Below are 11,111 nucleotides of genomic sequence, written 5' to 3' on the forward strand. Positions count from 1 at the left end.
AGTCCTAATTCATCCCAGACTGGCCAGATGGACTGTGAGGACCTTGCGGGCGAGTGTGCTGTGGGCGGGTGCGAGAGATACCGACAGGCTACCACACTGGCTAGCGACGGGTGCACAGTCCCACATCGCCTAGGTAGAGGAAAGGTGAAGCGCTTATATGTAAGTGTGTCATCTCCAATTGGTATGAGGCCTTTTGGGGTAAAGCCCAAGAGCAAAACCTTGCGGGCTCAAGCTCAAAACGGACAATATCATACCATATGGTGGAGTGGGTCGTTACAAATGGTATCAGAGCCTAACCCAGCCGGAAGTGTGCCGACGGGGACGTCGGGCCTCCAAGGGGGGTGGATTGTGAGGACCCTATGGGCTGGTGTGCCGTGGGCGAGTGCGAGAGATACTGATAGGCTACCACACTGGCGAGCTACGGGTGCACAGTCCCACATCGCCTGGGTAGAGGAAAGGTAAAGTGCTTATATGTAAGTGTGTCATCTCCAATTGCTATGAGGCCTTTTAGGGTAAAGCCCAAGAGCATAACCGTGCGGGTTCAGACCCAAAGCGGACAATATCATACCATGTGGTGGAGTGGGTCGTTACATAGACCCCAGAAAACCTAAAGTCCATCCAATCCTTGTTAGAAGTCAGTTGCTTATATAAAAGGATGCACAAGGCCACAGAAAATCTCTCTCTCTCTCTCTTCTCTATTGCAAATAATTCTAGATCTAGTGGCGGCTTTTAGGGTTTTTTTGGTTTTCTATGAAGCATTGAAGGTGAAGATTCTCAAAAGAGAAGTGCAGTCCATAATGATGAAGTTCACAACAACACAGATGATATCTTTCATCGTCATGAATAGTTAATTCATCTCTTAGGGCATTGATATAACCCTAATTTGATTACTATGGTTTGATTGTTCTATACTTTGGGATTTTGACTGTTTATATATTTTGATTGTATGATTTTGAGCAATTGACTTAGATATTCTAAGCAATTGGGATTTTAATGAAATATATTAGTTTTTGAGAAATTAATACCTTATTTTGGATTTAATTTTTCATAAATTATATTCAACCTATTCTTAGTGTACGAGATTGGTGGCTAAGGGCTTCTTGGACAATAAGAATAGAGATCATGCAATGGTGTTCAAACGTATTTTGTGAATGAATATTTTCATAGTCTATGCCTAGGGAAGACGAATTATATTACAAAATTAGTTAGAAGTAGGTAGGTAGATAATTTGTGCCAACCAAAGATAGGTTATTATTAACTGAAATTCATGAAACATCTTTCTTTAAATCTAAATTAAACGAATGTTATTGAGTTTAATTCCATATTATACGCAAGTGTTAAAATCCTAAGGTTGAACAATTGACTATAGTATGAAACTCGTGGTGAAGTCAATCCCTAAGATTTTCTCTCTCTGATCTTAATTTTGTTTATTTTATTGAATCACAACACAACAAACAAACTCTATTTCTAAATTAAAATAGTATTAATTAAAGACTTGATAAACCATCATAGTCCTTGAGGTTCGACACCCTCTAAGTAGCCTTATCCTCCAAAGGATTCGTTCTATTGCGAGTAATATTTTATTATTGAAATATTTACGACACATCACAGTTCACAGAAGAGCCTTAGGGTTTTGGTCAGTTAAAACCAAGGCAGACCACAGTTCAGTCCAAAACCTAACTTCTACACTCTTAATCAATCAATGTAGACTTGCTAGCATATAAATCAAACATGGAATAGCAAGACATAACCAATCTATACTTGAATCACAAAACTAAACTATAAAACAAGTTAAACAACAGCCCTTGTAGACCAAATTCATTTGCAACATATAGATGTTCAATAACATGTGCTAAACAAGTGTAAGAAGCTCAAATATACCTGAGTTAGACTTCATTTGGCACCACAGTTGCCTTGAGCTCAGTTTCACACGTTAGTCCAACCCTTGCACTAGCAGCCTTGATAGCAGCATAGTCTCCATAGTACAGACATAAGCAAGGTTTGATCTAATAGGTTTTTTTGGTTTGAATCATCATCAATAAGCTCATAAAACTTGGTTCATAGGAAGGTTTCGAGAGAATTGCAATGCAGGTTGCTTTTTGGGATTTTTAGTATTAGCCTTAAACCTAAAAAATCTATAGCAGCTTATATATAGAGCAACATAAATACTTGGCTCCTTCACACAAAGTGTATAGCTATCACCATTAGCCAGTGATTGTAAAAGGACAGTTCTAACATTCTCACTGTAAAAGGACAACTGTATCCTTGCCACCTCACCCCCCTTTGGGCCCAACGTCCTCATTGGCCACACTTGCGGCTGGGTTAGGCTTTGATATATTTGTAACCACCCCTCACCCTGTGCAGACACAATATCGTCCGCTTTTTGCTCACTCGGACCAAAAACTTCCCAGGGGGTATGGTACTACTCCACGTTAAGCACGCTTAAATCCAGAGTTCTGGTAGATTCACGGAGATCACGGTCCTCGGACCGTAGACTTCCCTAGGAGTCACCCATCTTAGTATTACTCCAGGTTAAGCACGTTTAACGTCGGATCGGAGTTTTGATAAGTTCACAGACATCCCGGTTTTAAAACGCGTTGTGCCATAGAAGAGTGTTAAATTTACATATAGTACTTGCCCCTTTCACACCTAGGTTATGTGGGATTATGCACTTGTAACTCGCCCAGTGTGATAGCCTACTGGTATTACCTGCACACGCTCACACACACCCGCCCACAAGGTCGTCATATGTCCATTTATGTAAAAATTTAAATTATTAAATAATGTTGCATACCCACCTATTTATATTTTCATCCACGTCAGATATGGGTTGCAAATAAAACTTCAATTTACCCTTTGCCCAAAAAAAAAATTATACACTATATATATATATATATATATATATATATATAAATAGAAACCTGGTAAAATTGTAAATACTGTAATTTTAGAGAATTCATCGCGACTGAGGGCGACGTCAGAAAAAGCTATCCCTATCCGTTCAAGAACAATTAGTGAACACACAGTCACTCACTCCTTCACCATGGCTTCTCTTCTCTCTCTCCCCTCTACCACCCTGACTAGAACATCAGTGGTTCTTCATCAACCTTCTTCATTCAAGGTGAATTCTCATCGTTTCTTCAATATACATTTATTTATATGTATATATAATGTATATTTCAGTATTGTGTTATTCATCATGAATGATTACAATCGCATTTCTCAATTACAGGGGAATTTGAGTAATCTCAAGGCGAATCCAAGTCGATTATTTCCATGTCTCAAACTTAACCACAGCAGGAGGAGCAAATCAGGAAGGCCACTAGTTTTTGTCAACCAAGCTTCTTCTGCAACGCCTGTCTCTGCAACAATGGCTAGTGTTCGGTTTCGGCTAGACAATCTCGGACCCCAAAAGGGTTCCCGGAAGAAGGCAAAGAGAAAGGGTCGGGGTATTTCGGCGGGTCAAGGTGCGAGTTGTGGGTTTGGAATGAGGGGTCAGAAATCAAGGTCTGGTCCCGGGGTTCGCAGGGGCTTCGAGGGTGGGCAGATGCCGCTTTACCGTAGAGTCCCCAAATTGAGAGGAATTGCGGGAGGTAATCACTAAATTGTACAGTATTTGTTGGAAGGTGAAATTTATTTGTTTAGAATTGTTGTATTCTACATGTTTGTAAAAATGTGCTATATGGTTAATATAAAACTGATTTTGAAACTAAAAGCGTGGTAGTCTGAACTATAAAATAAAACAAGAGTTTATTAGCTCACTTGGGGCAGTCTAAACTATAAAATAAAGAAAATGATACAAGTCCCGATCGGTTTTTATTACAAATTGATGTGTCAATCGTTGAACTAAAAACTTTAAAAACCAATTCAGGCATCGTATTCGTTGCATTACTCTAAAATTAAGCAGAGTGGCAGAGAGAATAAGTAAAGGGGAGAATCCTTCTCCTTCAGCCACATGGATTTGCCTTTTCCATTCTTTTCTATCATAAATTATTTCTCTTTTATTGCTTTTAAGAATAAATGCAAATGTATGAATATTAATTGGTAGGGATCAGAAACTCCTTGTGCATAAATATTTGTGCATGCTTACCACTTTGTGTCTAAATTTGTCTCAATTTCTATTCTTGATACCATATCATTCGACCTATCAGGTTGTTTTTACCTGAAGTTTGTTCTTTGAAGTTTGGAGAACACTTTGAATAGATAAATCTTTGTTTCTTTTAATAAGATTTTTGACATGGCCTTATCTTCTCACTTGTTGATAGTTAGCTCCACTAGATACAGTCATTGTCCCTACAAATTTAGTGATTATGATAATAGCCTTATGGAAGTGATTGGGTTGAGACATGATGATATAGGATGAGTGCCAATATACTCTCCTGCATGATCTATTACTAACACTAATGTAGAGTAGCGCTATAAACGGCATTTTAAGGTTCCTTATAATTAGTTCTAGGGTGGTTTACATTCTTTTGTTCGATAATGTTAAATGGTCGGGAAAAGGGGAAAAGTTTGGCTTTTCTAATAGGATCTTTTAGGGTGGGAATGTCGTTAAACAGTTCTAGGTTTTTTGTATTGCAGGTTTAAAAGGTGTAGCAAAATTAAAAGAAAGAAGAAACATAAAAGAAGTTTGGCGTTTTACCTAGATCTCCTTAGGCATCACAATTATTGTTAGAATTGCATCATGCAATCAACTAAATTTCTTATAGACTGCACCACTTAAGGACATTATATCTTACAGAAATTCTCATTTCTTACATACTTAATTTGATGCCATATATGAAATCTAATCATCTTAGGCATAACTAGCTCGTTAGACAATATTGACCTCATTAAATGTGCTTCTCAAATTTGGATGCCAGTGGAATTCTAATGTGCTAGATTCTCTGATTTACAATTTTTCTACCTCAGCACTTACTATGATTGTTGAAGTGGTCAATCATTGTGTTTAAAGTTGGCATAAGTCAGCTAAAATGAATTAAGCTTTTCACTGTACGTGGTCAGCTGCATGATCCCTTTTGCTGTTAAGCTCTATCTAGGTTGAATGCTGCTAAGTCATAGCTGCATCTCGCAATACCAATGACCTACTACTCAATATGAGTGATTTCCGCAAACAATTTCTTTCATGTTAATCCTCTCCCAGACCTCTGATTGTATCTATTGTCTTCTGTGCTTCCCATAAAGTGGCTCGTATAAGTTATATGCAGCTTTTATAAACTTTTAACTATTATAATCTTGAAGTCCAACTGTATCACTGTACGACCCGCCCCGTTGTGTAGATATTGTTCGCTTTACACACTCTCTGTGCTCACGGTTTTCAAAACATGTCTACACAGTAGGAGATGTCCACACATATAAGTGCCAACAACCTCTCTCCCGATGTGAGACGCCACAATCATCTTATATATGCTATATGATATAATTCCTTTTTTCAAAATTCATGTATTTTTGTGTTAAGTTGTCATTCTTAAGTAGTTTTCTTGAAATTTAAACTTGTATTCTGCCTTTATATATGTTTTTTCTTTTTTGCCCACTTTTCTACCACGGGCTTTTTTTTTTTTTTTTTTTTATTTATTTTTATTTTTTATATATATATATTTTTTATCAGTTTTCCTATTTTACATGATAACTTATTAGTTTTTGTTTTTGTATTTTTTTTTTGGTTTGTTTGTTTTTGATGCAAGGTATGCATGCTGGTTTACCAAAGTATGTCCCGGTTAACTTAAAAGACATAGAAGCTGCAGGATTTAAAGAAGGAGAAGAGGTATCATTGGAGACACTGAAGAAGATGGGTTTAATAAATCCATCAGGAAGAGAAAGGAAACTCCCTTTAAAGGTAATAATGACACTTGTATTTGTATATTACAAACATATGTAGGGAGGTGAAATCATACATTTCATGTCAGGTTAATATTATTTTATGGAATTTTTGCCCAACTATCATAGGTTATAAATGGACATCAGTAATCCCCAAATAAATCTTGATTTGCCACCATCACAAATTGATGGTTCATATATGTTGGATTAAAGTTGCAAAACAGGGTATTACACTTGTATCTACTTCAACATGCACATATAAAATAGAACACAGTAAAGAATAGTTGAAAATGATACAAATATGTGTGTGCACGCGCAAATGATAAATTTGCTGATAAGTAATAAATGAAGTCGAACCGCAACTTTCTGATTGCATGTTATTGTATGAAAAAATCCAGTGAAAAAGTTATTTTGAGTCAATTCATCTTGTAAAATTATCCTTTTTCAGCTGAACATCACGTTATGGATTTGTAGCTTGCATTGACAATAACCGTCTTTCTTTTCAAATCAAATGCTTACTAGTATAATTATTTTCTTACATCTTTCTATTGTAGTAGAATTATAATAATTTCACTTATCAAAAAAAAAAAAGAAAAAAAAGAAAAGAAAAAGAATTATGATAATTTCATTTTGTATAATACCTTGTTCCCAGTACAAAGTCAGCTTCATATGCTTGTTGCCAGTTGAAGATAACATACAAGCAGAAAAGGCCCTTTATTATGCTGCAATAACTGTATCATTTAATTAATTCGAGATTGACATAAGAGAAAGCATAGGATCCTTGTATTGTTATCTAGAGAAGAAAATTACATGAGCATCACTCTTTCTTCTTTCAAGAATAGCTTGATCAGATGTAATAGAGAGTGCACAGAGAAGACTATTATTAATTAGGAATTTTATAGATGTTATTGTAACTTAATATTTTGCTGCCAGCAGAACTTCATACGAGTATTTATAACCCATCAAAAATAATATCTGTTGTAATATTGTTGATTACAAAAAATGCGTCATTGTTGGCCTCTCACCATTTTCAATTTAGACATAATTGACTCGCATCTGACCACCATTATATGAAGTAGATGCACCAGTATTTTTTTGTCCCTTCACTATAGTTTGGCGTAAAATATTATAATACTCGAAAGCTGATTTGAAATAACAATTGTTGACCTCTCCTTCAAAGATGCGATCTGACAATGGTTACTAGATTTATAAACTGTTAAATTTCTGGAGAAATTATCCGAAGGTGGCCAGACATTGTTACCTGGTTACTTGCAGCCCGTGCTGCTGGTGATTGTCAGATGAACTTGTAGTAACATTAAAATTCAATCTTCACCGGCTACCAAAAACATTTTCATAATCTGCTTACACAGTGTCACTTTGAGATTTCTATCCACCTTGTTATTCAAGGTCCCCAACTTTTTGGTGTAACATTCTACTCCATGAAGGTAGAAGAATTTTATTTTCTTATATATATATATATTTGTTATTATTATTTTTTTTAGCAAGTCCATGAAGATAGGTGTTGCCAAACCAATAGGCTATATTTGAACCAAGAGGCACACTAGCAGTCCTTTTGATTTGAGCAATGGTTAAATCAGCGAGGCTTGAAAACAAAGATGTAAACGAACATTATGATTTTAATTTTGGCCAAAGGTTTGTTAGGTACATCCATATTGAATCGTAGCACTGTTAACAAGTTTTCCCAATCAAACTACTTAAGTGAACCTTAATGGTAAGCTCCAAAGCAATTAAATGTGGATGGATAGCTTCATATATATGCACAAAATATATTGATCCTTTTTTATTTTTGGTCCAGTGATACCTTTTATTTATTTATTTTTTCTGTGGAAAGTGTCTTGTTCTTACAAAAATAGTGTTATCATTGTTCTGAAATCCCAAACTAGAACAAACAGTTGAACCATCTTGACAATCAGTATGCCTATTGTTTTTCAAATCCTAGAACTATTTTTGTGGAGAGCAGCTCTTTCAATGTGAATGTGTATAATCACACTAGGAGTAGTAGTTGTAGTAGTATTATAGTAATATTGCACTAGTAATAGTAGTTGTAGACTGTAGTAATAATAACAATAGCAGCACTAGTCGTAGTAGCAGCAGCAGCAATTTATTATCTTATGAACTGCCCCTGGCAAGTGGTGATCAATTAATCGATTTGGAGCTTTGAGTAAACTTTCTGCTTCAGCATCTTTATGTTTTTCCATATTCTTCAACTCAGTACGGGTGGCTAGTAAGCATGCCTTTGATTAATTTGAGATCTAGAGTGTAACAGTCCTTGATTTGGTCATTTTGAAATCACACATATAAGTTGATGAATATTGGTCTGATTTTAAGCTGTAAACATATCTTGATTTGTTTATTGCTAAATCAAACATCTAGTACAGAACAAGACTTGCTCCAATTCTTCTGAGGTCTGAAACCTATAAACAGATTTTTGTATATAATGGTTGAAATAAAAAACTTGTGAACATATTTGTTCTTCTTAAAGTTCTTAAGATTTCCTAAGTACCTGTAATAGTGTCACTCGACCCAGGACCCAGACAGTTCTCCACTAGACCTTAATCCAGTCCTTCTATTGGTTGGTGAACAGTTTTGTGCTTTAGAGTAGGTATTTCTATAACTAATTTAGATTTGTTGTTGTTTTCACAATTTAATCTTGACTTATTTTATTTTTCACAATTCAAAGGTAGAAGTCACAGCTAGGCTTTTCAGAAGTCACTTTTGTTACCTGATTTCATTAATTTCAACTTAGTTTTTGGTAGTTGATAGTGTCTCCACAGATGTGCAATCTTTTTTACAGCCATTTAAAGCAGCTGATTGGATATCCCACTTGAAAGACTGGAAGTAACCAAAGTGTTTTAAAGCAATAACCTTTGAATTTTTATTTTTTTTTCCTCCCCTTTTGGTTTGTTTTTGTATTTTTTAGTTTTATGTTGTACTAATTGTCACAGGGTTCGAACATATTCATACCTAATGATTTTCATGGAAAGGGGTTTGAAAAGCCCAGTAACATTTGTAGTTTGAATGCAATCATGAATGTTATGCCATGGGTTCTGTTGATGACAGATCGTAAAGAAGCCCTGTGAAAGCCATCTGTAGTCACACCTCAGAGTGTAAAACACATCCGTGGCCCGTCCACTTAACTGCCACAGCTTTAGATACTATAGAAGAAAGATTAACGTCAGATGAGAACCTGAAATTGGTTATGTATTTATTTGAAAGTGTGTTGACATGACATGGGAACTGAAGATGATTATATGAACATTTCATGTTTACTTATGGAAACTTGCTTATACATTCATCTCCTTGTTTTAGATTCTAGGTGATGGCCAACTAAGGGTGAAGCTAAACTTCAAGGCCCGAGCCTTCTCAGCAGCGGCAAAAGAGAAGCTTGAGGCTGCTGGTTGTTCCTTGACCGTTCTACCTGGCCGAAAGAAATGGGTGAAGCCGTCAGTTGCTAAGAACCTTTCGCGTGCCGAAGAGTACTTCGCCAAGAAAAGAGCTGCAGCTGTGTCAGATGACTCTCCTCAAGCTTGAGCCACATTTGTCAGCCACTCGATTCAAATGTTGTTGTTTTGCAAGATGTAAAGTAGCATATCCAGATATTTCAGGGACATTTTTTCCTTCCAGAAGTTAAATTCTTGCACTGGTGTCTTCCATGTATTTTTATAGAGTAGTTCCCTTCAAATATGATGCCCTGTTTGGCAGGACGAATCGAAATTCGAAGTGAAGGCGGGAGGATCAAAGAGGCTTCCCAAGGGAAAGAAAATCCCTCTTTCCCTTCTAATATTTGGTTTTGTAGAAGGGTAATGAGGAAAGCATGGTGTCATGATTAAAGAGATTCTTGAAAGAGAAAAAATGTAATATTGTCCTCACACTTTTTGGGACTGAGTAATTTGGTGGCTCATCTTTCCTTTCTTTTCCCTCTTTTTCTCTGTCAAACAATTGAGAAGGCTTTTCCTTCCTTCTCTCTTTCATATCAAACAGGCTGTTGAATAGTGATTCTTCTTCCTAGACAATGTTTGATGGAACCGATGGTCATAATTGATTCCGAAGAGGAATGCAACTCGGGCGGGGTCAGGTTAAGTTAGGACTGGAAACATTAGGCTTGGGTTAACCTTGGTTTATGTAGTGGTTGGATTATTTTTATACATAGAAATTTGGAAAATTAATTACAAGTGTATAAAAAAGGATAAATTACACTGATTTGACTTGTTGAGTTTGTAATTACTTTTCTGTCTTTATATATATGTAATGTATTTTAGTATAATAAAGATGTCTTCTAATGGTAGTATTGGAATTTGATTGTTGCAAAATTGTTGACTAATATTTTTTATTGTTGACCGTTAGCAAAAGAGAGGAACTCTGGTTTTTTTCGTACAAATCTCATTTGGCAAACAAAGTGTATATTCACGACCCTGAGGGAATGTCTATGTAATTTTTCTTTTTTTGGAAAGTAATGTCAATGTAATTTATTCTGTAAAAAATTGTAAGTAAATTTCGGATAGGGATAGCAAATTTCTCATTCCCGTCGGGTCTCTGTCCCGCCCTGCCCCGTTTATAGCAGGGATGGGGATCCTTTTATGTAAACGGGGTTGGGGATGGGGATAAGTTTTGAAAATCCACCGGGGGCGGGGATGGGGTAAACCCGTCTCGCCCTGCCCTGATTAAAGGTTAAATTACTAATATACCATTATATTTAATAATTTATTACTAAATTAGATTTAGTATATATATGAAAATAAAAAAAAATACGTTTTTTTTTATAAAAAATAATATATGTTAATTGGGGTAGGGGCCGGGGATGGGGGTGGGGACGGGGATAAGGGGTCGGGGGCGGGGGCAAGTATGGAGGTGGTGGTGAAATTTTAAGCGGGGATGGGGATGGGGATGGGGAATGAGATCCCCACCCCGCCCCGCCCCATTGCCATCCCTAATTTCGGAGAATTAATTTTTTAAATGAAAGTCTGTTTGGTAGGAGTGGCAAATTACGACATGATCCGCCAACGCGATTTGAACACGATATGGTATAAGTAAGTTGGGATTGACTTTAAACTGATTCAAGTCATAAACGGGTTGACACGATTAACTCATTTATTTAATCGTATCGGATTAAGATTGAATGGTTCAACCCATTTATGACCTGTTTAACTCAACATATTATAATCATAAATATTACATATGTAATATGTTACCTGTTCAAATTCAATTACTATAAATAGATAAATCATTTCAACATAAACCTTATCTATACTTTATAATTTTTTTCTTATTTTGAA

General features: G+C 36.1%; 1 protein-coding gene across 1 annotated transcript; it reads left to right on the forward strand.

Annotated features, from left to right (window-relative positions):
* Nucleotides 1-2,988: 2,988 nt before the first annotated feature.
* On the forward strand, nucleotides 2,989-9,830 carry LOC132295290 (large ribosomal subunit protein uL15c). The gene is made up of 4 exons (XM_059793489.1): nucleotides 2,989-3,121; nucleotides 3,233-3,593; nucleotides 5,685-5,836; nucleotides 9,148-9,830. Exons 1-4 carry the CDS (start codon nucleotides 3,044-3,046, stop codon nucleotides 9,367-9,369), a joined length of 813 nt encoding a protein of 270 aa, XP_059649472.1. The 5' UTR covers nucleotides 2,989-3,043; the 3' UTR covers nucleotides 9,370-9,830.
* Nucleotides 9,831-11,111: the final 1,281 nt, after the last annotated feature.

This window comes from Cornus florida, unplaced genomic scaffold (assembly GCF_030987335.1).
Source record: "Cornus florida cultivar Cherokee Brave unplaced genomic scaffold, ASM3098733v1 CherokeeBrave_3.0.0_Hap2_Chr02, whole genome shotgun sequence".
NCBI lineage: Eukaryota > Viridiplantae > Streptophyta > Magnoliopsida > Cornales > Cornaceae > Cornus > Cornus florida.